Below are 24,553 nucleotides of genomic sequence, written 5' to 3' on the forward strand. Positions count from 1 at the left end.
ACAAAAAACACTGGAGTAAAGAAATTGGTTAACCTGACTAAGTTCCGGAAAGCTAATTATCTCTTAAGTCGCTTCAGTACGGTTTCCTAAAAACAAGGTTCTCATTAGGCTTAATGGTAGAAGACGAAATAAATATTCCTGCTACCTTCCTTGGAAACGAGGACTTTGTTATGCTTTCTTGACAGCAAGAGAAGCATTTGGTACAACTTGAAGACATGGCTTTCTGTCTAATTATTTGAATATCCGGTGCAAGGCCATTTACCAAAAATTACGAAAAATTTCCCGAGCAATTTCCGTTTCAAGTTCTCAATCGTAAAACCTTTTCCTTAATACGCACCAAGATGGATTTCCCGAAGGCTCAGTCCTTAGCGCTACACTCATTGCAATCGCAATTAATTCCTCAAACCAGATATACTTCACACTCTGTCGATACTTACATGCTTGATGACATCTCTTTCTTATTCGCAAAATACGCGCACAATAGAATGATACAAAATACGTCACGTGGAATAAAAATATTGGATATACCCTTTTTTTAAAAAAAAACATCAAGTGCATCCTGATTCAGCCATTGCCCTGAACTTGCAGAAACATCTAAAGCATCTCTCTACAATTTATATAAACAAAATAAGTATCCTCAAAGCGATATTCGCTTTGTCATGAGTTGCTGATCATTACACACTTTGCAATTATATCGAGCTTTGATTAGACCGAGATTGAACTGTGGGGCACCCGTCTGTGCTTCAGCTAGACTTGGCATCCTAAAATGCAGCAATCCCATCCAATGTGGCATTACCTCGTAAATACTTGGAGAATGTCCAGCAAAATAGGCCAAGAGTAAAAAGGGGTGGAGCCCTTAGTCAGTGCGTGTCCAGATATATTCAAAACAAATCTGTGATGTTCACACGTTTGTGATAAACACAGATGAATACTTCCAACAATGGTGAAAGGATGTTCTTCCAAGTTGGAGTATTGGACATTTACACGAGTCTCATTGAACTCAATTTACGCACGAACAAAATGGAAGAGTTGCTCTGACCAGAATACATATTGTACACAATCATTTAACTTACCTTTTTAAATTAAGAGAAGTTTGAATTGAGATCTTGTCCGTTTATTTCATTGCGTTCCATTATCTCATTCTAGCTTTGTGATTGGATAGATCATTGCTGTTTGCTATACATGCAACTCGTTGAACTCCTGAAAAATAAATAAATAAACCTTTATATACGCTGGATTGACTATATTAATGAGAGAGAGAGAGATTTCCTTATAGCTACAGCGATTTTAAAAACAGTAGAAAAGATATTTTAGTGAGGTCTTGTGGTTTGAATAAGCAACTTGTGGATATCACTACTAGGAAGCTAACCACTACACCATTTGGCAAAGGGTACTTCGCGTACGATTATTAGATTGACACGCGTATGTAATGAACCAGTGGCTGGGAAGTGTTAAGTTGAAACTTCTTGGGGTTAGGTGGCCAGACAGAGTTTTAGGTATTTAAAACTTCCTTTTAATATATAAGTAGTGACATAACCAGATTAATAGTATCGCTGATTAGCACCCAAAGAGCTTCTTTCTTATCGCCCACAACACCCATGCATCCGTGGTACGTCACTAACTTAACGGGTTAAATGCAGACTAATTGGCTAATTAATATCAGCTTAGAAGTTGGCAGCGTCGGAACTGTTCTTAAGACTTAAGAGGGTGGAGAAGATGGGAACTATCTTGTTGGTATCGGCATCAATTAGCGCTTAATTAAGTTAAACAAATATAAGTTCTTTGGTTGTTGACCTTATCTAAACGTGATTAAAACTTGGTTTTATTTACACACAAAAAAAATAAATAATTAGGGTTTCATGACTTTATATGGGCATGTTTCTTCCTTCCTTTCTCTGAATAACAGTTTCTCTGAGGAGAAATATATATATCGTGTAATATTTCTTCCTTGTCCCTGTCTGTAAACAATTCATGGTTAACCAGAACCTTGTTATTTGTTGTTGATCATAAACTGTTTATGACCAAGAATAATGGTCATAAACCCTTGTGTGGATAGGAAGTGGATATAATCTACTTGTAAAAAGGCCTGAGTTCGAGTTCCGCCAATGACGTGAGGAATTTTTATGTGCTTTTTCACAACGTGGCTGACTTAGTAGGTCTTAAGGCGAGAGTTTAATGGTTTTTATCCCGCAAATCCAGGTTTTTAGTCCAGCCAACAGGCAAATCGACTGCATAATAAACGCAATTTAAAGACAAAGCATACTCGTGCCTTACAGCCTTAGTTGCTTTGGCGTAGAACAAAAAAAAATGTGGTCCACGTTCTTGCCATATTAGATTTATTTTTATCCCTTTAAGAATAATAATTAAATTACAATAATAAAGGTTAACAGCTTTGTAATTATATATCCGTTAGTGCTGTTTTAAAGCGAAGGAGAAGCAACTCGGTGCAGTTTAACAAGCATCATGGCTGAAAACACCAATAATATGATCCTTAAGTTCCCAGAAAACGTAGATGGCCAGAGCGTGCAAAGAATCTCCATTTCAGCTGTGAGAACTGGAACGTGAGAAGCATGTTTGAAGGAAGTAAAGCACACAACATCGTGAAAGAGATGCAACGGTTGAAAGTTGATATTCTTGGAGTAAGTGAAATGAGATGGTCAACATGATGAATATAGTTGGAAATCAGTTTGATTATATCAGATTTCAAAAACCAACAGAAGCAGCACTAAATCGTCAAAAGCATACCCAGATTAAGATTGACATCAGGTCACAATCCAGTGATCTGATGGATCTCAAGAAAATAAAAAAAGAAATTAATCTATATATGTTGAGACCACAACATCTAAAAAGTAACTAAAAACATGATTAAAAATTTACCGGAACTGAAATATAAGAATAAGGATTACGATATAACGCAGGGCATACATATCCTCTCTGGAAGATATGTATGCCCTGGTCAAACCGCAGGTGAAAATAAACATAGAGCTAGAAAAACAGAAAGGGAGAATGGATAACTGAAGAGATATTGGACATATAAAACAAGAAACAAATAAAAATATCGAGAAATATATAGCATAACACTCCATTAACAACGAAAAAACTGCTCAACTTTCTGTAACCAAAAAGAGAAATATAAACGATGTGAACATCATGATTGGGAACTCCCTATTTAAAAAAAAAGTCACCCGGCATAAAGATTTGGGCCTCGCCTGGAACAAAGACCTTACGTTCTTGCCCCATTTTAATGCCACTCGGAAATAAAACAGGAAATCTCCAAATAAAACAGGAAATCTTGAAACAGGAGATCTCCAACTTCCGTAACCCACATCTTATTACTAAATATATTCTCCGTTGTATAACCCCAATTCCATTGTATGCTTCAACGATGTGGTCCTCGGCACTTCCATCTTACCAGACCAGGTTCCTATCCTTGAAATACTGGATTTTAAAATGGCTAAATAAGGTCGCATGCCTGCCACCTACAATCTCAAAATCTGACACGTTCTCTAATTGAAATATGCTACATTGGAAGTATCATATAATCTCCAGGAACCTCGTGATCTTCACCCAGCTTCTCTCCGGAAATTTAAGCTCACCTGATATCTGAAAGATCATTGCTGGACTGTCAGATCGTAATAGAAGTCATACCAGCGCACTGCCATTCAGATCCAAGCTGCGTAGCATGACCTCACTGGATAACATGGTTCCATTTAATTCCATGGCAATATTTAATAGGTTATCCATTGACTGTCAGAAGCTCTGCGAGGACAAAACGTAAAGATCGGCCTCTCTGGAAGATATGTATGCCCTGGTCAAACCGTAGGTGATATAACTTCTGGGATGCTATATTATCCACTTACTGTCGTATTTATGTAATCAGATGCTGTTTTAGGCCATGTATTGTATCAATTCATTTGAGTACTCTGTACATATTGCCATACTGTTTACAGATTGTAAACAGTATGGCAATATTTATTTATTCATTATTATCATGTAACCCGTGGCCCTCTAGGTGGATAGCTGTAAACGGACATTTCTTTGGAAATAAATTGATAATAATAATAAATGAGATGAAAACTCATAACAGCAAATGATGGCAGAAAATTGCAAAGAGATGGAAATGTTCCAACAAAGACATTGTGCCTTTAATGTACAAAAACTAAAAGTAGTTTTAGGATTAGGAAAGGATAAAAAGATAACCAAGTATTCTAAAGAATAAAAACAGAAAGATTATTGTGGGCATACAAGAAAAATTGTACAGATGGAAAGGGTATATTCTGGAGTTATTTGATGACAAAAGAGCCAAACAATATAAAGTAGCCCAGATGTATATAAAGATGAAGAGCTGTAAAATTAGCGAACGAGAGAAAACCTGCAGGTCCAGATGATATCAATACAGAGTTAGTGACATCAATCAAAGAAGGACAAATTGATATAGTTGTAAATCTGTTCGATGCTATATAAAATGACAGAAGAGATTGATGTCAAAAGAGGGGTAAGACAGGGATGCGTACTGTGCTTTTCAAATTATATTCATAAGCAATCATCAAGGACGCCAGGGCAGACATGCAGTTGATACTCTAATTCTAGCGGATGAGATCGGATTTGTAAAGAATGGTAGAGTGTGTCAAAAGATATTATCGCAACACAAAAAATGGTATACGTTAGACCTTATTTGCAACACGACACATTGGCCAGGGGTTGACATCATAATATCGGCAATAAATATTATAATGAAATGATATCAATAAAGAATGCGGATTGCAGATGAATTTATGGATGCAGTTAATAGTATATAGCGAAAAGATAGAGATGATTTTTTTTACAAATATTTAGGAAGTGTTAAATGAGGAAGGTGAAAACTTACCAAGATGTGGATACTCAAAATTTCTTGGAGAGAAAGGGTTATGAATGTTGAAATATTGGAAAGAATGTGAAAATACTATTTGCTGTCAAAAAAAGGAAATTGGGATATTTTGGTGGCATAATGAGAGAGGATAAATTTGGAAAATTGCAACTGTTCAAGGAATAATTAAAGTGAAAACGCGGTACAGACAGACGGAGAACATGTAAATTTTCTCATGACTTAAAAGTGGAAAGAGAAATACCCATGTTGATTTTCGCGATGATGAAGACAAGTTACAAGTGGTAAAAAAAAATTGCCAAAAACAGATATTATGTGGAAAGTTTTCCTGGATGCTTTCGAAAAAAACAAACATGGTTGGTTCTGGGAATGTCCAAATGGAGGAAACAAATGCCACTATCGACATGCTCTTTCTCAAGGTTTTGTGCTAAAAAAGATAAGAAGAAATATCTACTGAAGATCTTGTGGAAAGAGAGAGTACCCAACTTGGAAGTGAATTGGCAAGAATTACACTGAATATATTCTTATCACGGAAGTGAAGAAAGCTCAAAGAAAAAGAAAATGCTAAATTAAAAGAACAGGAAAGAAAGAAAGAGGGTAGAATTTAAAGCTCGGCGTCATGTTGGACTTAGTGGAGGAAACTTGTTTACCTTTGATCCACAATTGACCGAGTAAGGGAATATGGAAGAGGGAGAGGATTGTTATGTTTTACCCAGAGAAGAATATGATAGTGATTTTGAGGATAACTCAAGGTTTAGTTATGTATCTTTAAATTCACAAATGAGAGATGTCGATGGAACAACTCCTACACCTAGTTCCAGACATTGGAAAGAAAAGGCATCGTATCATTTTGAAGAGCTCTTAGAATCAATTGAAGGTGGTGCCGTCACTGTACTAAGAGATGTTGTGCCTGTTGATGAAATTTATTTTAAGATTATAATTTAGAAGAACGGGAGGAAGATTTAAATGAAATGGGGATAAATTAACCACTTGTATAGCAAAGGGAAAAATTTAAGTAGGAAATACAGTACTTAAATTGTATGTTTTCCTATTTCTGGAAATGAGAAATCTTGTCGGAAAGAAACTGTTCGCATCTAATTTAACTGGCTTTCATGTATCACTTCTAAACGTATCTGGCAATGCTGATGTTGTTTGGCGGAGGATCAGCATTCTCCTGTTCAGTAGCTGAACTTAAGTTGAAAAACAGTCCTTGGTACTTTAAATGTTCTTCCCAAAATGTGAAAAGTAGATGTATCTTAAAAAAGAAAGCCCGATCTAAAATATTTGACCTCATTTGCATTTATTTATATTTGGAAACCGTACTTTACAAAAAATTACTATTAAGTCTAAGAAAGCTACTTTGGGTCGACCCTGACCCTTTACAAATCTATTTCCTTTCTTTTTTGAGCAATGTTTGGGCTTATAGACTGTAATATAAATGTTACTACGACACTTAAAAAAAATTGTAGAAGGGTATTTCTTTTATGCTTAACACAGTAATGCAAACACAATTATTTTCATTCTAGACACGATAATGATAACTGAATTCTGTTTGCCATTTTTGGGCTATATATTGGCGAAAATTTAAATGTGATTTAAATATAAAAGTAAGAAAAAAGATTTTTAGCTACTGTTCCGTTGATGTTTGTTGAAACAATTTGGTGTGCACGCGACATTAAATGCATTCACTCACTACGCTGTGATGACGTGTTTACTGAGACACGACAAGCATTTTGAATAACGAATGAGGTTTCTCTGATGCTTATTTTCTATAATTGGTGGCTGGTTTTTTTTTTTTTGTTTTTCTTTTTTCGTGGTTCAAACTTTACCGTTATGCACGGAAGCGCATTAACAACAGATGGCACGCGTCTGTGCCTGTTTGCGGTACAAATAAGAAAAGATAGAATTCATTGAAGTTTACAAAGGCTAACGGAATTTTCGAAGGACATCTGCCAGGGTTTAAAAAAAAAAAAACGTTATCATAACTCAGAACATCATAAATATGTTTGCACTTGAACTGGATTAAGCAATCGATCATTTGCTCATCACTTCATCCAGAAATTATAAAAACCAGACAACGCAACAGGAATACAGAGCATTTGAAAGCAGTAAATTACTGGTTAAAATGGGTTTTATTAAAATGGCAATGAAAAGTATTTCATCAGCAATCTTTCTTTCGTTGATACCTCCCGGTACAAAGTTCTGACTGTGCTAGCATAGCAGTGTTCATCAAGAAGAAAATAAGTCTTATCTCCTTAGCAAACACCTGATTTTTGATATATCTGTGTTCTTTTCCCTACTAGTAAATGTATTTTATTATAAATAAGAGAAGGACACACCTGTTAGGCTTAGTCATCTTCTGTTTACAAGGTTTTGAATTTTGTGGGATATTAAAATATTATTAGTTCAGAAATTTGGGATGCTGAATCATATTTCAAATATATTCGCTCAGTTTTGACCAATCACTTAAATAATTCATGGATTGTCTACTTCTGGGTCGTGTATGTTTGGGGATGTTAATTGAGTTGATACGTCTCAGTAAATCTTGCTATTTGTCGTGTATGATCTGATATTAAAATGTCCCCATCTGAACATCATGTCACATAAGCCCTAAATCGCCACTTAGGACTAATTGTACTAGGTGAATATTCAAAGATTCTTCTGTTATTATTCCAAAAATGTTCTTGTAATATGGTCAAGTTTGATCAAATCTAGCTTCATAAACTTAGTAGTATATTGGAGTCTAACAGCACATAATATTATCCGTGATTGACATATCATATAATTAAGATATCTTAATAGGGAAAACAAGATGTAAAAATTATTAATAATATAAAATATATTAGATTAGTTGTGGTGTTGGGATGATCCATGTTTACGAATCTGTACCCTTCCACAAACAATATGGTTCGTTGTTAATTGAACACTGTTGTATTGACTGCTTTAGCAATCAACTACTTTGCTCTTCTTGGACCGAGTATGTTTCTATTCATAATCTTGGAGCCAGAATATGAACAAAAACTTTCTAAAAATTGAAAATTTTAATTTTAAATTACTGGTATTCTTTGTTCGAATCCACAGAATGCATGCCTAAAGAAGACATCACTGTAACAAAGATTAGAATTTTTCACTCGCGCGCCAGGTGACAGGGCTTTGTGATATTCGTAACAGGACATTGAGCTGTTCTTGTGCCATTAGACTAACCATAACAATTGTGCCAACAGAACTAAACAGACCTCAATTGATGACGTCAGACCACCTGCTTAACACCGGATGTAGCAATTCTCGCCATTAACCGTTCACAAATAAGTTAATACATCGTTTCATTGCCTGGGTTACGTGCCAAGCCTGTTGTTGAGCAGTTATTTCAGTGTCAGTGGACTTGATAATATCGTATACCAAATGCAGTTTGGAAATCGTATTGTACTTTATAAACTCTTATTGAATACATTAAGTTTGAGACAGATTTCTTTTGATTTTTAAATGGTACATATCTGGAACTCTCCAACGTAATACATACTCAACTGCTAATGATCGCTCATCAATTCCCGGCTTTTAATTTCCCTCGTGTCCGGTTTTATTTACAATCTGAGGTCACGTGACGGGAAGATTTCAAACGCCTGTGTTTTTTTTTTTTTTTTGCTTTTCACGCCTCTCTACACGAAAAACAAAAACGACAGTGTTTGCCAACCGACAACCAACTTCAAACACTGTGTCCGTACGCCCCGACACCAGGGGCCCCCGCAAATCACCGCACATACGACACCACCGCCTAAACACGTGGCAACTGCCTCGTTAAACGGAGCCGCATTAATTCGATCTCTTTTCTCCCTTCTCCTCTATCTCGTTTTCTGGTTGCCGATGCTCTGGTGCATTACAGTGACGTCATTTCCTCGTATGTCTTCGTGTGCGCGCGCCCTCGCGATCCTTTTTTTTTTTTTTTCTTTCCTTTCCTTCTTTCCCTTTTCCTCTTTCTAATATTGTTTTGTTGTCCACGCTTGTGACAAGTGTTCGAAAGATAGCTGTCGGTACCGGTGACAAAAGTTGTAGATAGATACCGATGGAACGAACTATTTGAAAACTGTTTTCCGTGGTTGCTTTGACAACAGCGTTTCACCAGATTTTATTTCTCTTTCAGAGGAACCGCCACCTCATGGAAGATATTGTTTCTCCTCTAAGTACTCTACGCACACTGACAGGTGAGTGGTAATTTCTGTACCGTAATTTGCTGTTTATGGTTGTCTTTTGTTGTCCGATTTAAGATTTTGGAATGTCCAAAAATTGTCACATGATTTTATGTCAAATAGAACAAGTTTTATTTGAAATTCTTTCGCTCTCGTTAGCCAAAGCGATGGAATAGTCTATCAGAGTGGTTTGCAGAGATGGGAGAAAAGTCACGGGAGATCCTTAGAGATTGGGGTCTTGGTGATCTCTTATAAAATCTAATCAGATTAACGTTTTAAATACAAAAAATGTTTTTCTAATGGCACTCCTTTGCAGTGACTTCGTTATAATATAAGAGGATATCCACTTATTGTGGCCATAATTATAATTGAAAAATGAAATAGTTAAGTAGTTAGTATTACTTTTTTGGAGTTCATGGGTTATCATTGACAAATTCTGGACAAATCCTCATCATAAAAAGCTAGAATTCTGTATGCAGCTTCCTATAGTATTGTCTGATCACACCAGAAGAATAAGTCGTTCAAGTTAAAAAAATAGGAATCCTTTTTCAAAGATTCGGTGTGCGAGATTTATTTTTTCCTAAATGTTTTTTTTATACATTCAAACTCAATATTAGATCTTGAAATACGTGGGAGGTCTTGAATTCGAGATGTAATTTTATGGAGGGGATTCTGTCGATCCCAAAAATCCTTATAATTGTCGTAACATAGTACACGGACTGCCCAATTGAATTTATAAATTTGCTGGATGAAAATCCAACATAGATTTCAAAGATGTTTAAATTATTTTCAGGATATAAATTATTTAACTGTATTTAAGCACATCTTCGTGAGTTACTCCTTCGAGCACCAGAAATTTAAGACGCAGTAGTGGGTTGACAGAGCAGCTGTTTTCTGGAGAAATATTTACGCAAGGTACACCATGCCGACTGGTTAAACCTGTCAAGCAATGACGAATGACCTGCACTGGTCTCCCGGCATGGCCGCTTCTGGTACCTCGCCTACGTCGAATCTAAACGGCCAGGTCAGAGCCTATAAACGAGGTCACCCACTGACATAAATTGATCAGTTAAGGGTAGCACCAGATAAATTGCGGTACAGCGGTATTAACTGGGATAACATCGGCATCCTCTTCTTCTTAAGATCTTAAATTAAAGACTGCACAAGCTTGCTTGGTCTGAATTCGTATTCGCTTTGGCAACAGCGGTCTATTGTTATTATATTAATGATGCAGTCTGCAATTTATAATCAAACCTGGCCTGTTACTGCAGCATTTGAAATGTGTTATGTAACTAACGATATTCTATTATGACATGCGTTCGTGATTCGCCCACTCACTTTTCGTTTGTCCTTCACTCATTAATATTTAGGCCGTTATTTCCGCGAAGAGTGTGGTGTCGGGAATGGTTCACCGATGCTTCGGCAAGGACGAACTAAGTCATCTGCTCATCCTGCGGGCTTGAATACATTTTCCAAGCTGAATAATAGTAACGCCTGACCTTTGACTTTCGGGTAGTAACATCTTTGAGAGTGGGAGTTGATGCGCCGTGTTCAGAGAATCAAAGCACGAAACTGGCAGTGTCCTGGTTCGGTTTAGTTCGGGGAAGGTGTTTTCCACGGGGCTTTTATGAAGCGATACGTAGGTGGCGCTGATTTGTTGCAAGGAACAGTTAATGGCGTAGTTTAAGTGCTGATATGTGGCTAGTTGTGTTTGATTTATGGAACACAGTACAGTTACCACCCTTCGCGGTAGAGTCGAAATATAAATACTGAATTATGTGAGACTCAAGACCGAATTTATAATGACTCCTTATGATTATTATAGAATTGGACAAATACAAAGCATTGTCATCGTACAAGAAAATCTATTAAGCAAAAAGGTAAAAAATGCAAGTGAAATTACTATTAAAGTGATCTTTCCCTCTGTGATGTAGGTGGAGCCACTACAAAGTCCCTTTTTTAAGAGTTCAATGGCTTCAGTTCCACCACGTGCGGTGGATGTCAAAATAACACTCCTATCTGGTTGCAAATAACTCTGCAATCCATCTTTTAGGGAGCGTGAACTGAAACCCAATCATTGTTGGAGCAATGTTTATACAAACAACAAAAGTAGTATTAGCACCATAGTTAATAGAAACTATGTCTAATACGTGCCATTGAATTCATCAACGTCTGCTGCATGTTTACTTCTACAGTTTCGTCTTGACTTGGAGTTAGTAAATCTCATTATATTCTACTTTGGTCAATTTTCTTGAAGAAAATAAACCTAGTTGAAAAACTTAACGACCCTAGTCCAAAACTTGTGGATTTCAAAAAGGTGTACATGATATTGGACAATAAACAATAATCTATTTGATTCCATAGATCGCCACAGCTTTGAAACTGAGATTTTCTGTACTGGCATTCTTTTACAAGTAAGAAATGCCAATAACTCAATTTGAAGATATCCGAAATATATTAAGCCTCCTCCTGCAAATGCATTGTAGTACTTTCTGCGTCTATATGTAGGTATTGATCTGACCAGGGTGCAATGGTAGAGAGGTTGGGCTCGTCTTTTATTGTTGAAAAATGTTTGATGTTAGCTAATTCGACCTATTTCTGAAGTGGATTGATTTGGATGTTGTCACACAAGGTTGAGTTCTTGATCTAGAAAAAATACGTGATGCATTTGTACTTATAAACGTTAAGTAACATTACTAAACTATTTTCTAACACCTCGTGTAATCGACATTCAGATTTAAAGGTTTTAATTTAGCAGATAGAATCAGAGCGGTGATATTGGAAAAGTTCTGGAGCAGCAGAGTATAGCAATTCAGATAAGATCGCGTTCTGAGGTATACCACGCATTTTCAAAATATATAATTGAAAGATTGTTTCCCTGCTTAATTAGATGGAGTCCAACAAGTTTAGCCTCCCGGTTTCAAGATGAGAGAAGTATAACGTTGTTATACATTTGAATTTAATGATTCAACCCTTGTGCCATTTTAGTGATGTTTACTTTCAATAAATTAAAAAGAGTACACTTTATACTATAATAGATGCAAAGACAGAAAAAACGCATTATCAGAAGAATATATTCGATATTAAACGGCTGAAACAGCCCTTTCTGACATCCTGCTGTAAAATTATAGATAAATCATTGGCCAAGTGAGGAAGCGACCATGGAAAATGAATAACATTTCATTACATCAATTTAGAATATTATTTTGAAACACCTATCACAAAACAATTTCATAAAATATACATACTATTCTTAATATATGTATTATTCCTGGAAGCGTCAGAGGACCATTCTGCCCATTATCAGAGAATCATTTCGACGCATTATTAGAATAATATGTACGATATTAAATGGCTGAAACAGCCCTTTCTGACATCCTGCTGTAAATTATGGATAAATCATTGGCCAAGTGAGGAAGCGACCATGGAAAAGGTTTTAATGACACAATTTCTATTTCCTGGAAGTGTCTTCATAATCCGATTACCACAAACTACAGTTGAGATTTTGCCATTTTCCCCATCTCTGCTGTGGTTAGCCAGTTGCTAGTCTTCCTGTTGCATTAATCTTTACAAAAATGTTTTTGACAAAGTTGGTAGGTCGCCCTCCATAAGCTGAATCATTCAATGCGATTTTATATGGTTTTCTTTTTTGCTTGTCTGAAAGAACTCGTCTAAATTATTTCAATCCGTTCTTGTATTCGTCATGTTTTATTCTGTGTGCACCGTGATCTTACTCTTTAAAATAATTAGTTTCTCGCGAATATTCTGGAGAATCCTGCTTTTGGTAGAAAAAAAAAATCAATATTATTTTTATCAAATTGAAAATAAAACGTGGTGTAATCAATAATGATTTCTGTAAAATTTAAATGCTGTTATATTACGTTGAAGAGATAATAGGCAATAATCGTATGGGACATGTTTTTATGTTGTCGTGTTTATTTGATCACCCCCGGAATTCTTTTGCTGTTACTAAACCATGACAGAAATGCGAGTGTTTGGGAATTTCAATAGGGCCGATGTCTCTTAAGGAAGTGGTCACTGTGGTTTCCCTAAACTTTCTTTCCTTGAAAGTTTTTCTTCTTTATTTGATGTCTGCGTTAACCCATTGGGTAGCGTGGGTAAGAGACCTTGCTGCTGTCTTTCCTTATTCCGAATAGTTATGAAATTCTTCTGATTGATGAAAATTTTCTTCATTTTCATCAATCGCTTCTTTTTTTATCCAGCTGTTCATTGTAATATTTGGTAATTACCCAAGCTTTAAATATCTGGGATTAATGAGATACTTTTGATCTGTTCTGGGCTGGTCCTAAGGTCAAGTGACTCAAGTTTACACGTGATCTGAAGATTTCCAGCCGTCTCAAATATCTGCTTATATATCAATACTGAAATTTATTACAAGTTGGTCAGCACGGATTTTGGAGTAACTTTTAGGACCAGATAGCTCTGCATTTCAAGATTTTAACTTTGTTACTCCACCACACTGAAATTTTTATTTTAAATAAATTTGTTGTCTCCCTTTACTCTATTTTTTTTTTTTTTTTTTTTGTTCTCATGCTTTTCCACTGTTAGTCAGTTAATATAATCCTCTTGTAGACCAACAGGATATTAAATAAATAAATATAAAACGAATTATTATAACTGTAATGCACTTAAATTTTTTTCTTTTCAATTTATGTAAGCCGCCTAGAAAATGCAGTATTCGGAGATACCTAATGGATTGCAGATGGTTGATTTTTAGCTGTTGTGCAATGTCTGTACTGAGGGTATCCTACGCTGAATGAAGCTGACATTGGCGGTCGTCAGTTGACATTGGGAATGTCTCATATTCATAAATCCCTACTAACGGCTCTTTTTTGCTATAATGTTTGACAAATGCCTTGCCGGTTAGCCCATCTATGTCGGATTTCGACTCATTAAAGATGACTTTGACACATTGCTGGCGCCTATCCGTTTCCCTTCTTTTCCGACTGCTGAAATGGTCGGAAAATACCGAATTTTCTGAGAGCGAGAAGAAAACCATTGAGGCTTATTCTATTTCTTGTTTTCTGATGAGGTCAGATAATTCCTTAATGCGAGTATCTAGCTTATAGAAATAACAAACTTCATTAAATTTGGCAACTTAAGGTTGGTAGGGAAGTGTATAAGTCTAAACTAATTCTTTCTTCAGTCGTTTTGGAAACCTTTCCGAAATGCCATGGCGTGATGATCAAGAAGGTAAACAATTTGTGAATACAACTGATGTTTTTTTAGTTTCTAGTGAACCTTATCTGCTGATATGAAGTACAATAGCTTCGAGGGAGGAACTTGTCGCTAGTTAAAACTTTGGCTTTATTCTTAGCTTTTTCTTACTCTGATAACTGGATAGATAAAACTGGCTGGCCGTATAAATCTAGGGAAAGAGAAAACAACGTTGTAAGTGTCTTATCGAGGGCATACCTATTGACTGAAGGCGTTCAAGTAAAGCAATGTGAAGTGTTAAAGTGATTTAAAGAGGATTTCAAATGAAAATATAAAGCAGAAGATATCTAAGTTCTAGTAGGAATCTATATGCGACACCTCTCGGCTAAAATTCGGATTACCACTGTTTTTCAGAGACTGACATATCTCGAGAAATCCCCACTACCACTAATATATCTACTAAAGTACATTAAAATATTGTCCTCATGCGTCATTCCAACCATCTTGAAATTATGCCGAGATCCAGAAGAGTGCTCGTGGCCTTCGTAAACACAATTCTCTAAATGACTTTACCCCCCTCTGAGTTCGAGAATTCCTAACGTCTGTCCGACGATTAATTCAGACACACATACTAAAAGGCAATGACCTTTTACCGTCTGCCTCGATTCTCCAGTACAGCAATGAAAAAAAAAGTCCACCTTTCCGGCAGACAGCATTACACCTGCAACATAAAGAAAACGCCCAGACTTTCCACCCTTAATAAACATTTACTTTTGGGAGCTGCAGGAAATTGTTAACCACACCTGGAAATAGTTTAAGTAGTATTAAATATTAGCTTATACGCTGTGTTTTCCCATTAATAATAGATAGAAAATGTGCAATTATATAGATGTCCATTACTGAAACATTAATTATTACCCTCATGAGTGTCATATTCCAATTTCATTAACTGGTGACAAATGTACAGGAGTAAAAAATTCATCTCGTAAATGTCCACTTCAATTACACCAAGAAGAGTTGATGGAAAATGCCTGCGTGTGCACTCCAAATAATCTATAGAAAACAATTTAAGAAACCATAATGTAAAATATTGCCACGCCCATGACAATATTTCGAGTGTCTGTGGTAAGTTGGCCAAGCTTTCTTTTACAATACTGTTGAAGAGGCCAATTAGGAGTTGTTCATAAAGAATGTAAGGAGAATGAAAATCTGAGAATAGGATATTGTCTTTTAAAGAAAAGACTCAGAGCAGATCGAATTGGCAATTCAGTGTTCTATTGGGTGACTAGAGGCAGCCAACATTTCGTATGAAAGGGAGAGGTGTAACAGAAAGTGTACAATGAGTGGTGTACGAAAGGGTGTATTCATAATGGAACCAATGACCTTAGAGACAAATCATTAAGACTGCGATGGATTTAATGTCTTTAGTGAGCAGGGACTTAAGTGAAGGTCTGGAATTTTGCCAAGGCATAGCAGCAGAGAATATATGGTAGAAGCCAAGTCCATTGACCTTAAGCTGACAGACTATGCAAAGGATTATGATGTGAAATTGTTAGTATGGCCTGAGCTAGTTAGAAAAAATCTTTTCAATAGTGGTGAGACGTTTTTAAACAGGAGGAGGTGAATGTTTTTTTTCAGAGGCTGTTGGTTTGGCTTTATATAATCAGAGAACCCAATAGATGGTTAGAGTTTCAAATACTGTTAAGAAGAGAGGCAGTGGTATTGATAAGATCACTATTAATCTGTTTGTATACAGTAATAGCAAGTTGTAGTAATAATGTGAATTATATTAAAGACACAAGTAGACGGGTTGATGTGACAGGAGTATTATTGGGAAAGTGTAATGGTCTTATAATCAGAAGTAACACGTCACAGTACTGTGTTACTGTTCATTAATTTCCCATTTCATTTATGAAATGGGAAATTAATGAACAGTGTCCACAGCGAGTTGGCAGGAACATGAATGGAATTGTCGAGTAAGGATCTTGAGTTTCCTAAAATAAACAGGAACTTGCGGTTGGATTCATCCGGTAACATTCTATTTTTGATCGATTAGCTATATGCTTATCATGTCAACATGTTTGAGTGATACGCGATGAAATAACATTATCGACATTTCTACTAAGGATTTCCGGAATCTGAGAATTTTGAAGTATTGAAGCCATGGAGAGGTGACCATATGGTATTACTGTCTGGTATATCTAAAGAAATAATTATAGTGAAGGTTTTAATTTTTCTATAAGGAATTGTAATTCTGGAAGCATCTAGAATTACAATTCCCTCTTTCTGAAAGACCAGTTACCGTTAAAATCCAATTACATGACTGATGAATACTACGAGAAGTATAAATTATCTTTAATAAAGTTACTCGAGAAGTAAGACATGGTAAGGTATACCATGAGAAGATTGGCAAACAGGGCTGAGAACAGGAGTAAGAATTTTTGGTTTAGGTGCATTAACAACTTAGGCCATATTTCTCCCTATTGTCTGTAAATTGCGTGTGTTCTGTGATCGATTTGCTGTTTGCTAGACGAAAAACCTGAGTTTCCGGGAGAAAAAACCACGCTACCCTCACCTGAAACCGACCAACTCAGCCACGTTGTGAAAAAAGGCCGATAAAAAAAATTCCTCGTGTCATTGACGGGATTCGAACTCAAGTCTTTTCTACCCGGGGTAGGGAGGATGGCGATTTTACTGACTGTAGTACCCATGAGGCGTAAGGATTTTCAAATATCATATTAAGGTTACCTGAAACCAGCCTCCTCCACCCTTTGTTTTATGTCTATAAATTGCGTGAGCCCTATGGTCGGGTTGCTGGACGAAAAGCACGAGTTTCCGTGGGAAGAATTGTGCTCTTCTCGTCTGAGAACTAACTCACCCACGGAGTGAAAATCGCCCATAAGTTCTTTGCGTCATTGACTGGATTCGAATGTGCCTTTTCCACCCTGTGTAAAGAGGATAGGGATTATAACCACAGTGCTATTCGTGAAGACCAATAGCAATGACTTCTTCACATGTGGGACACTGCAAGAAAGAGGAGAGTTTATTACAGGATAGCCCTGGTAACATCGCTGACGACCCCAAAGAGGTAGCTGATCATCTGAATAATTTTTTTTCGCATTGACATGCAGTTGCGAGCTCTATTTTAGACTTGTCAGGTCTATTGGGAGCGAGAAGATTGTCTGTGAATGAAAATGGAAGAGAAATTATTATATTTAAATTGACTTCATCGAGAGAAGCTGATAGGATTTATCCAGTTCCGTTAAAGTACTATATTAATATTTATACATAGAAGCTTAGGAACGAGAGTGCTCTGAATTCGGATGTAGCCTTTATAGATCAAAGATGACGTCTCTTTAATTCACAGAATTGATCCTAAGGGTGAAATCAGGAACTGCAGATCAAATGTCAGAATGGAATTATACAGGAAATCGTGTCTGATGACATGATTTCAATCCCCAGTTAAGAAATCATGTCGATCTAGTCTGATAAGCTACAACGAGGTTGTCGCAGAAGAACTGAATGCAACGAATAATTTTGACATGGTCTATTTAGATTTTAATAAGGGTTTTGATAGTCCCAAACGAATGTGGTGTATAAATTGGAACAACTTTCCATTGGTGCAAAGATACTATAACGGATAAAAGTTTGGTTAACCGGTAGAAGACAAAGGATGGCTATTGCTGAGAGTCACGAGTTGAGGGAGTGTCATTGGCTGGGTTTCTATTGTTTTTGGTTAAGCAACAAGTCCCTGTGTATAATTTTGTGACGGGAACTTCATGTCAGTTCGTGCAACCCAGATGGCGGTGTTTGTATAAGATGTCTTTTAATAAACAGGTACTAAAAATTAGAATCATTTTTTTGAAATTTATAACGCTTTACATTCTACGTTGATATTTTAATGCAAAAAAAAAAAATACTTCCCTGTTCTTAAAGGAAGAACGATTATCTATATCAGCTGCATAATATGGTTCTTAGGAGTCTTATATTAATGCAATCCACAAAAGCAGTAGATCGAATGAAGTTGTTTACCAGCGGTTCCAGTTTCATACGAACGTATGCGATTACTCCAAACTCGTGGGTGTTCTTTGCCTCCGAGTAAAGCAATTCCTAATTACCTGTTTAAACACCGTTGTAGAAGTAACTAAATGGAAAGTAGCAAATGGAAATCATGGTTCACTGAAAATGAAATATTGACCACCTGACGGACTGCTAGCACACTTCACCCGAGGCACTTTCTCTCTCTTAATTAGGAAATTAATTAAAACGGATTCGGTGGTCACTAATGTGCTCTAGAATGTTTGTATATGTCCAATGTTTTGTTAACTCCATTTCCTAACAGCGTGTGGCGCCGCCTGTAATTTCAGCAAGATTTTTCCTTAATAATTAAATTATGATACTGTAATTCGTAAAAAAATTGCTTCACAGACAGTATTCCTGTAAAGTAGAAGCGTACATCAATTTAAATGTAACATAGAGTGCATAATTTTTAAAATTTAGGTTATTTTTATGGAATATCTGGGTTTTTCATCCCGGAAAAAAAAACAGTGAGATGGCTTTTTAGCGCTGTTCTAGTCAGGAGAGAATCTATTGTTAAACTTTATTTAAAATAATTTTTAAATATTCTGTAACGATTAAATATATGATTCTTTTTTCTTCTAGGGACTACGAGACACGAGGATACCACCCGACATGCCAATGGTACTCTTCGCACTCTACCTCCCCCCGCTGTGAAACGCGATTCTTTATCTCCCGAAGCACCGAATCCAGCTCTCCCTATAACCCAGGTAAGACTAGATTTGCGATAAAAAATTTAATTCTAAATTCTCTTGCCCTAATATGGCCGCGTCAAAGGAATTCGGAAGACAGAGAATATAATGACATTGTCTTATTTAGCAGACGCGTGAACTGGAACCATGGCCAACTCAAATGCGTGTACTACTGTACTCGCAACGTGGCCCACTCGCTAAGTCAACCTTCTTGTTATCGCGAGGTGATTGTTTCACGGAAGCCTAAAACGGATTCTGATCATAGCACGCGTGTTTGCTCATATTTCATACACCCGTGTAGTATTTAAAACTTCGGAGAAAAATAGGCTATTTTTAGCCTTGATTTCAAGAACTAAGTGGTGATTGACACACGACTCTCAACATTTCCAAGCTATTAATGCGCTTGCCCTTTGATAAAGCAAAATTCGCAGTCACACTACAGACAGATGACCTGTCGGATGTTCAAAAGATCGGAATGCGAAGCTGATATACGATTGCACCAGCGAGTACACTAAGATATTAGGTAAAACTGTGAATGAACTGATGAATTCGTGATGCAACCCCCATTGACATATCTTTTTAATTGAATGCAAAGTTAATAGGCTCACCCCCTGGTGTTTAGCCTTGACGCTATCAAAATTGCTCTTCGTACTGTGATTGCAAATGATCAAAGTTAATAGGGAATATTTTTTTTTTTTTGTATATCTGTGGCCATTTTAAGAAAAACAGTCATTTTAATTTAAAATATCTAAGAAATAAAGACATTTCGCTTTGAAGTGTGCCACATCATCCTTTAACCTAATTTTAAATTATACGTCCAATATAATCAGACGCAGACGACTCTCGTCCAAGTATATAATTTCCGGTTTTTCGAAAGAGGAAATGACGACTGTCTAGTTTTAGGAACAGGAAGTAATGAAGTTTGAATTTAAATAGCGAGGATATCTGGCTGCAAACCGTGATGGTGCATCGAAATTAAAGAGGTTTATTACAGTATTTTTCCTTTTTCCACTTGCGTAACACTCATTAACAGTAACTGTCACAATTAAAATCCGGCTTGACACAATTATGGGTTAATTCTTATAATTGTGTAGTTTAGAAGAATGAGGGCAGAGACATTATCGTTTGTGATTAATACCACAGTTAGCTGCAGTACTAGGCTGGACGTAGTGGCAAGGCGCCATCTGTACTTATGGGAAGTAAACAGAACTCTGTAAATGGTAGAGAGGAATAAGGCGTCCTCCTGACGAGGGAGGGAGTAAAGGGTTGGATCTCCATGGACTGGGAAGCCCACTCAGACCCAGAGAGAAAGTAGAAGGCTTGTAGGACGAGGGTGCCTTGTAATGTTGAGCGCCAGAATGGCATCCCACACCTGAGGGACAGGTGTCAGTATCACTTGACCCACCAGACAGTATATAGGTGCACCTTTTGCAGTGTACAGGACACTAGCGAATCCTATCGTGAGATTCAGGGTTTGCAATCCTACCTTGGAGCATCCAAGGTTTGCAATTTCTTGTAGAAAGTTGGTATTTGAGCAATTTCTGCCACAGTTCAAGTCTCCAGTAGAGAGAGAGGAGATGGTGTGGTGTATTCTGACTTTGGGAGTTTTTAGCTCAGCATTTGTTTGTCCAGTTCTATGAATGTCAAATTAGGAAGATCGCCTCTGAATAGAGGGCCTATGTTGGAATACTGATTGCGCAAACTCAGTAAGCGCAGTATGGAGGTGTTATGGAGGTCTTTCAGGAGAAGATACTCTTGGTTTCGTTGGTTTTGCTGTATTTTAGTCATGAGTCTCATGTGATATTCTTCAATATCAGGTCACGTATACATAAAATAGTCCAAATTTTCATGGTCACCACAAGTGCAGAGAGGGTTGCCAACTGGTGATTAAACGGATCATCGTGACCCGTTAACAGAAATGCCACTTTTAGTCCAGGAGAAAACCAGAGAGGCTTTGGACCAAGAAACGCCACATTAAGAAGAATTTTTTTGGTGATGGCACATTTTGTAATTTCATTGGACAGTTCAAAAATTTGTATTAAAGGCATGCTCAGATGTTATAGCAGTACCTTGATACTCAAAGTGCAATGAGAAATACAGCCAGATCATAGAAGTTTGAGGAGGAAATGTTCATCAAACGATGGAAGGGGAAGAGGATATAGTTTTCTGCTTTGCCATATGTATTTTTATGGATATATTTGCGTAATATCTTTGAGTTACAGGTTCTTGTTTATAATTTGAAACAAAAGAAACAGTCGCTTTTTTTGAGCAATGTTCAATGGAGATGAGAGTAATAAATTGTTTTAAGGGCCGGGAAAACGAAAACTCATTCCTGGAACCGTTTCGAACAATATGCAAGGGGAAGATTTTGTTTTCTATTCACCACGGGACTTAATACCCTTCACATGGTTCCGTTAGTAAGTATCCTTCGTAGTGCACTACATATTTACATAAAAACACGATTGCGTAACGATGGACCACTCACAAGATAAATAATGGATATAAAGCTACCAAACGCCATCGTAATGCATGATGGGAGCGTGACAGACGGTCATTAGACACCGAACACCACCAGATACCATCAGAAGCATGACGAACGGACATTAGGAAATTGTATCGCAGTGCTCTGTAAGCACGAATCGAGTTAGGCACGCACATGACGTCACTAGATAAGGTCGTAGGCACATCGTGACGAACACCCACGTGATGCCACAAGATACGATAATATTAATACAGCCGTTATCTCTTTTGATTCCATCTGACCATCCCATAGTACAAACAGAAAATTTATTCGTTTTTGTAGATGGTAAGAGATTCCTCCTTGAAAGTTCTGAAGCAGTCTACAAAGCCAAATAAATTTCAGGATCTGCGCAAGCGAAATAATACCAAACACTTTGGGCACTCTGCTTTTCATGGTACTCTTTTTAATCCAACCAGATCTAGACTCCAAGGGGTAGCTGAGGGCAAACTTTAATATACGAAACGGTTTTGCTAATATATATTTTACGTGCATCATAAAGCTGTGATGCATGGCTTTATGTGCAGCCTTCCCGCTGCCTGAATATGCAGTCCTTCGCGTGCCCCTTTTCTGGAAAAAAAGAGCGATAACTGTCATCAGTAGACGCTCTCTGGATGCCAATATTAGAGTGTGGATTACCACTTCTAATAGCAGGTCGCCTTTGTTTCCTGTTCGAAACTCTTGAAGCGTGGCCTCTTTTTTAGCAGCATTGTGTTGAATCAATTAAGTAGGTCCATTTGTAGCAGGCACCGTGTTATTACGCCTGAGGGGATGTTCAGACGGATCGCTTTAAGTCAACAGATGTTGAAGCCTTGAGGACTAATGCCAGCAGTAAAATCGTTACCGTTTATCTACATTACAACGCTTACTATGTGGTGGGGGGTCGTCCCCAAATGAGCTGTTAGAGGAAATATTTCCTTATTAATGCTACACCCCTCTCCCACCCCCCTTGAACGTGCACTCAGAAACTCCTGGAGATTTCTAAACACGCTAGAAGCTCAGTCCACTGTAATTAAGTACTGATGGAAGACTGTTATCATGAGAAACGCCTCCAATCTTTTGTGTTATATTCCATACTTGGTGCGCAGAAAAGGCATCCATATTTGCATCCTAAAGTGCACTTAAAGTTTCTTTTTGCTTGAATAAATAATAAGTGCAAAGATCGGTGCGAGGGGGATATGTACGCTAGTAAATGGTAGTCCTGTGCACTGTCTTGAGTGCTGACAGTCTAAATAGATTTTACTGTAATATTTAGAGAAGTTTGTCATCTGGGAAGGTCTACGTACGCTTTGTTAATTATTAAGGATTTTAAACTATACTGCAGAAAGCCAATTTAAAGTATAAGTTGTTGTTGAAAGGATATTATAGAAGGAAAAGAAAAAAGGCCTAAATGTTTACGAAATGCTATCTCCGAATGGTGAAAACAGTTAATCAGATTAAAATCTAAATGGCTTCAACAACCCCCACCCCTCCCCAGTATAATATTCTCCTCGACGCATGTGAGATGACATAAGACAAGCTACCAGTCTGTGCACTTATCAGCTGGTACCATCACTAAATGAGAAGTGGAAAGTGGATTTAGCTCTGCCTACACAGAAAATCTTTTTCCGTTATAAAAGAAGATTAAGTACATTATACTGCTTTCGGGACATCTTTATCATCCGAAAATACATTTAGTATGTTTATTTTAGTAGCCAGACTATCGGAGTGCAGGTAGAGCGCTCTACACCTTGCAGGTTTAAGTCTGCACGACGTTATAAAATACTGGATCCATTGTTATGAGTGAACCCCTTGTTTGACCACTGTAATAACAGAACTGCCTTGTCCTATATGACAGTTTTTGAAGTATAAACCTTAAAAATATATTTTTAGATAAATTTACTCAAATTAGAAGCTAACTAAAAAAAAGTATTTAAATTATTCAATTTATGTTTGCTTTTTTTTTTTTTTTTTTTTAAGGAACCCTCCACAAAACTATCTCGAGCCGGCTGGGTACTTAGGACGCTTATGTTATGTCAAGTACCTCACTTAACGAGAGACAGAAAGTATCATTTAAGGACCTATCGAAAATGTCTAGTAGGCACGGAGATGGTGGATTGGTTGGTCCAACAAGGAAGTTCTCACGTTCGCATCCATTCACGAGCCCAGGCAATTGGTATGTGGCAGGCTCTTATGGAAGAAGGCGTCATTTCTCATGGTAAGTGACAAATCCATTCGATTGATCATTCCTCGATAAATTTTACTCAATATATATCAAGAAATAGTATTCAGATAATTTTTCGATGATTATTATACGAAGGCTATTTGTTTATCATTTTCTGTTTTCACGTGTCAACCGATGTGGACCCCGCACTGGTTGACAATCACGCGCATGCGTATCGCAATTGACGCAAGTTTTGTTGCAAGAGGCGTGTGCTTATCTATATAGACAATAGAGGTAGCTCCATATTTAACACCATTTTGTCTTCTCTAGTTACATATGAGCACCAGTTCAAGGACAAATACTTGTTTTACCGGTTCCACAGTGACCAAGAAGGAATAGGAACTGTACCCACTGTAGAAGAAAGACAGCAAGCAGAGTCTGAGTTTCAAGACACCTTAACTCTTCTGTTACAGCTGGCTCCGGATGCAATCTTCCGCATGATACTTCGCAAAACGTGAGTACCGCGTCACACTCTGCTTAACGGTGTCGTGAACTTAGTTGAAACTCTTCGAAAACAGGAGCGCAAACAATAAAATTATCCAATTTTCTTATTAAAGTTATGATAAAGAATTAAAAGCGTGGATAAAGTCAAAAGAATAGTCCTCTCGATCTTGAGCATACATCCATGATGAGAGAACCCCCTTCAAAGGCTCAAAATTCACGCCTTACCATTTTCGGTGTCGATGACCCCGCTGTCAACCCACCTGATGATCGAATACAGCTGGTTTTGAATTTAAAGAGGGCGTTAACTGAATTTAAATGCATGACAACAGACTGTCAATTATCATAAAATTGCTCTTGTTAACAGCATTGCTAAGAATAGATCTTTTTTGTTCC

The 24,553-nt window shown here is 37.1% G+C and overlaps 1 protein-coding gene across 4 annotated transcripts in view; it reads left to right on the plus strand.

Moving 5' to 3' along the window:
- The window catches only part of Epac (Exchange protein directly activated by cAMP), a 110,030-nt gene that overhangs the window by 67,565 nt on the left and 17,912 nt on the right, over positions 1–24,553 (plus strand). For all 4 annotated transcript variants that reach the window (XM_090382822.1, XM_090382823.1, XM_090382824.1 and 1 more), the window contains 4 exons: positions 9,003–9,063; positions 18,889–19,013; positions 23,473–23,710; positions 23,987–24,170. In XM_090382822.1, the coding sequence (XP_090238948.1) occupies positions 9,003–9,063; positions 18,889–19,013; positions 23,473–23,710; positions 23,987–24,170 (608 nt within the window). The remainder of the gene's footprint in view (positions 1–9,002; positions 9,064–18,888; positions 19,014–23,472; positions 23,711–23,986; positions 24,171–24,553) is intronic.

Source organism: Mastigoproctus giganteus, chromosome 10 (genome assembly GCF_048544385.1).
Source record: "Mastigoproctus giganteus isolate SK-2022 chromosome 10, ASM4854438v1, whole genome shotgun sequence".
NCBI classification, from domain to species: domain Eukaryota; kingdom Metazoa; phylum Arthropoda; class Arachnida; order Uropygi; family Thelyphonidae; genus Mastigoproctus; species Mastigoproctus giganteus.